Raw genomic sequence first — 4,491 nt, 5'->3', positions numbered from 1 at the left:
CCTCCAGAGATGCATCAGTGTTTCCGATACATTGACTTATTTGTGGCGGCCCGCCACAATATCAACACTGACTGCCACAAATAGATTTTCCAAAATGCTTTGACTTCGTTGAATAAACATGAGCTCTGCAAGGTTCAAAGTCAAAATGCGGCATGGGTGTTTTTATATGAATGTATCTTTTTTGAAGGGAACCGATTGTCTTCAGAAAAGTTTTGATGTCATTTTAATTTAATATTTCCTATAATGCCTGATAAAGTAGCGTTCATGAGCGCAACGTTGTTTTGATTACAGCCGTTACCGGGGAAACCACTATTTCTGCAGCTCTTAAAGCGCCTCCTGCTGGCAGAGAATGAATTTGCACTTTCAATAAGCCCATCTGCTGTTTTATGTTTACATTATATACATATATATTTCCCTGCCGCCACAGCCGCCACATATAGAGTGTAAGTATGTGGGAAACACTGGTAGCTGTCCATAAAAGCACTGAAATCATGGTAATCATGGTCTCATGGTGCTCAAATGGGAAATTTGTGTTCAAATCCTGCTTGCAACAAAACCTGTTTCTTTTTTCTCTACCTATTATTTCTTGTTTGTATCTGTTTTTTTCAATTAAAAGCCAGCAAAAAAGCTAAATCACTGAACTTATAGAAGGTAAACAGCAGGTTGTGTGTTTTATGTGTGCAGAATGTCTTGGAGGGTCAGTCGGCTCAAGATCCGGTGGGCCGACCCATGATGCACCGGACAGCTCTGAGTCAAGCTACAGGAGAGGCCGTATACTGTGATGACCTACCGCAAACTGACAGTGAACTTTTCCTCGTGATCGTGACAAGCTCCAGGCCACACGCCAAGATCACGTAAGATACTTTGCATAAACAACTTAAAAACCATTCAAAAAATATTTTTAATTACAATTTTTTTTTTTTTTTTACTTTTAATTTATCATATAAATTTAATAAAATTTTTTTATTTTTCCCCAGAACGAGATTGTCCATGCCTTCCGACATGCCCCGCGTAAGGAGAGCGCACTAGCTACGGTGAATGCTGGGATGCGCGTTTGGTTCAACGAGAACTCAAATGTAGTGAAGGAGATCAGTATTTATTATGGAGGAGTGGGAGCCACCATCCTCAGTGCTGAACGCGCATGCGAACAGATTGTAGGAAGGTATGAAATTAATTTATGTTATTTTTTTTTTTTTAAGTTTTGTTTCCTATGAAATTAGAGTATTAGTAAATTATGTTTTGTGGAGTAAAATTTAAATTGTGTGATACTTCAGTTGTTTTTTAAATTAGAATTTTTTGCAGTACTTTTTCTGGGAATGGAGTAAAAGTTAAATTGTCCAATTCGTTGAGTTGTTTTTTGAGTTGAATTTTTTTGTGGGAATTTTGTGGGAGTTAAGTTGGCTAATAATTTGCGTTGTTTTTTTTTTTTGTTGCATTTTCTCTTTGAATGGAGTAAACGTTAAGATGTCTAATGCTTTGCATAATACTTTGCTTTGTTTTTGTTTTTTGAGTTGCATTTCCTCTGGGATACGAGAAAAAAATTGCAGTTGCAGTAGTTTGCGTTGTTTTTGTGCTTTGACTTTTTTTCTACAACTTAAAAACCATTCAAAAAATATTTTTAATTACAATTATTTATTTTTTTTACTTTTAATTTATCATACAAATTTAATACAATGAAAATTAAATCAAATTAAATTAAATCTCAAACATGGAGTTCTTAAGTTTTTATTTATTTATTGTCATGAAAATAGCTTTTGATGCTGATATGAGATTGGATTTTTATTTATTTGTTGTCATAAATATAGCCTACAATGGTGAAATGGCAATAAATATTTTTAATTGTCATGAATATAGCCTTTAAAACTGATATGTCAATGATATGTCTTCGTTCATTCATTCATTCAATGATGATGTGGAAATAAATAAATAAATATATGGTCATGAACATAGCCTTTACTGATATGGCAATGAACATTTTTATTTATTCATTTATTTAATAGCATAAATATAACATTTCATGTATTTTCAATAAAAATATTTATTAATTAGTTTGTTATCATGAATATAGCCTTTGCTGATAAGGAAATTAATGTTCATTTATTTATTAATTAATAAGTAATGGTTGCTCATTACTTTGACACTAAATTGAAACCAGCAATGGAACAAATGAGTAACTTCATACCTAAATGGCTGCATTTTCTTACCGTCACAGTCATATTGACTTCAGTGAAGCTCTAAAGCTGCCCGGTGTGGTGGACGTGATCACTGCTAAAGACATACCAGGCAAAAGGTTCAGAACCTTCATAGGATATGATGAAGAACTGCTGGCTGAAGATGAGGTCTGTGTATTATTTATTGTTATTTTTATGTAAGGTATTTGTTTTAAGTAGGAATTTTAATTGTGTATTAAAATTCTTCAAAATAAGGCACAATTTGCAATCTCTTCTGCATCCTCAGGTGACTTGTGTTGGTCAGATGGTTTGCGCTGTGGTTGCCGATTCCAAACCACACACTAAACGTGGGGCAGCAGCGGTGAAGATCAGCTATGAAGATCTGCAGGATCGCATCTTCACTGTGGAGGTGAGAAGAAATAATCTAGCTGCTCTCATTTTTATTCTCACCTAACTGTATATTCTGTTCTTATAGAGCTGCTTTTGGATCTTGTTTTCAGGAGGCCATCGAAAAAGAGTCTTTCTTCCTACCTAGGAGAAAGATTGAGCGAGGAGATGTGGAAAAGGGTTTGAGAGAGGCTGAACAAGTGTACGAAGGTAAGATTGTGTAGTGTGTTTTATGTGTGCAGAATGTCTTGGAGGGTCAGTCGGCTCAAGATCCGGTGGGCCGACCCATGATGCACCGGACAGCTCTGAGTCAAGCTACAGGAGAGGCCGTATACTGTGATGACCTACCGCAAACTGACGGTGAACTTTTCCTCGTGATCGTGACAAGCTCCAGGCCACACGCCAAGATCACGTAAGACACTTTGCATAAACAACTTAAAAACCATTCAAAAAATATTTTTAATTACAATTATTTATTTTTTTTACTTTTAATTTATCATACAAATTTAATACAATGAAAATTAAATCAAATTAAATTAAATCTCAAACATGGAGTTCTTAAGTTTTTATTTGTTTATTTATTGCCATGAAAATAGCTTTTGATGCTGATATGACATTGGATTTTTATTTATTTGTTGTCGTAAATATAGCCTACAATGGTGAAATGGCAATAAATATTTTTAATTGTCATGAATATAGTCTTTAAAACTGATATGTCAATGATATGTCTTCGTTCATTCATTCATTCAATGATGATGTGGAAATATATAAATAAATATATGGTCATGAACATAGCCTTTGCTGATATGGCAATGAACATTTTTATTTATTCATTTATTTAATAGCATAAATATAACATTTCATGCTGATATGGAGATGATTATTTATTTATTGTGATAAATGTAGACTAATGCTAATATGGCAATCAGTAAATAAATATTTATTAATTAGTTTGTTATCATGAATATAGCCTTTGCTGATAAGGAAATGAATGTTCATTTATTTATTAATTAATAAGTCATGGTTGCTCATTACTTTGACACTAAATTGAAACCAGCAATGGAACAAATGAGTAACTTCATACCTAAATGGTTGCATTTTCTTACCGTCACAGTCATATTGACTTTAGTGAAGCTCTAAAGCTGCCCGGTGTGGTGAACGTGATCACTGCTAAAGACATACCAGGCAAAAGGTTCAGAACCTTCATTATACTTTATTTTATTATATATATATATTTTTTTATATTGTATTAATTTTATTATTTTACATTTTGCAGGATAAACGTACATAAATGTGCAAGAAAGTTTGTTCATTGTAGGAAGTCAGTAGCTGAAACTTTGTTTTATTATGTTTTATTTTTATTTTGTTTTGTTATTTATCGTAATCAGATCACAATCAGATCCTGTGCAGATGAGATTGTAAGTAACGTAGGAGGCCTGACAACAGAGTAGAGGATCCAAAAGCAAGGCTTTATTAAAAGCGTGGTCAGACAGGCAGGGTCAAAACACCAGCAAACAGTAATATCCAAGGCACAGGCAAAAGGGTAATCCAATACACAGGCAATAGTCAGGGCAGGCAGCAAACAATCAAAAAACAAGGAAACAGTCCAGGGTCAGAAACAAGGAACAAGTTAACAAAGTAGAACACGAGAACACTACAGGCTTAACAATCATCAGCGGTGTGAGAGTGTGTGTGTGTGTGTGCCATTCTTACGCCCTGTCCCAAATGGAACACTTCATGTGCACTTGCGGTCTTACGGACTTACAATGGCCGCCGCGTGCGCGTGTCCGTTAAGTCCACGAGACCGTAGGGTGTCCCAGTTGTCATTTTAGCGTTCAGACGGGTGCTCGCGAGCGCCTTCTTTGCGACCGTTATGCGCCCTCGATCCGCACTGGGGCGAGCTCCGCAGCAGACTTCTACCCGACAGTCAAAG

At 35.3% G+C, this 4,491-nt stretch overlaps 1 protein-coding gene across 1 annotated transcript in view; it reads left to right on the top strand.

Annotated features, from left to right (window-relative positions):
- The window catches only part of aox6 (aldehyde oxidase 6), a 26,318-nt gene that overhangs the window by 14,544 nt on the left and 7,283 nt on the right, over window positions 1-4,491 (top strand). Inside the window, exons 7-13 of the mRNA XM_016551439.1 lie at window positions 469-494; window positions 685-854; window positions 2,213-2,339; window positions 2,458-2,580; window positions 2,672-2,781; window positions 3,673-3,750; window positions 3,835-3,841. Coding sequence (XP_016406925.1) covers window positions 469-494; window positions 685-854; window positions 2,213-2,339; window positions 2,458-2,580; window positions 2,672-2,781; window positions 3,673-3,750; window positions 3,835-3,841 — 641 coding nt within the window. The remainder of the gene's footprint in view (window positions 1-468; window positions 495-684; window positions 855-2,212; window positions 2,340-2,457; window positions 2,581-2,671; window positions 2,782-3,672; window positions 3,751-3,834; window positions 3,842-4,491) is intronic.

This window comes from Sinocyclocheilus rhinocerous, unplaced genomic scaffold (genome assembly GCF_001515625.1).
Source record: "Sinocyclocheilus rhinocerous isolate Xijiao unplaced genomic scaffold, SAMN03320098_v1.1 scaffold945, whole genome shotgun sequence".
Lineage (NCBI taxonomy): Eukaryota > Metazoa > Chordata > Actinopteri > Cypriniformes > Cyprinidae > Sinocyclocheilus > Sinocyclocheilus rhinocerous.
Note: the sequence above shows the minus strand (reverse complement) of the source record. Positions and strands in the feature narration are given on the sequence as shown.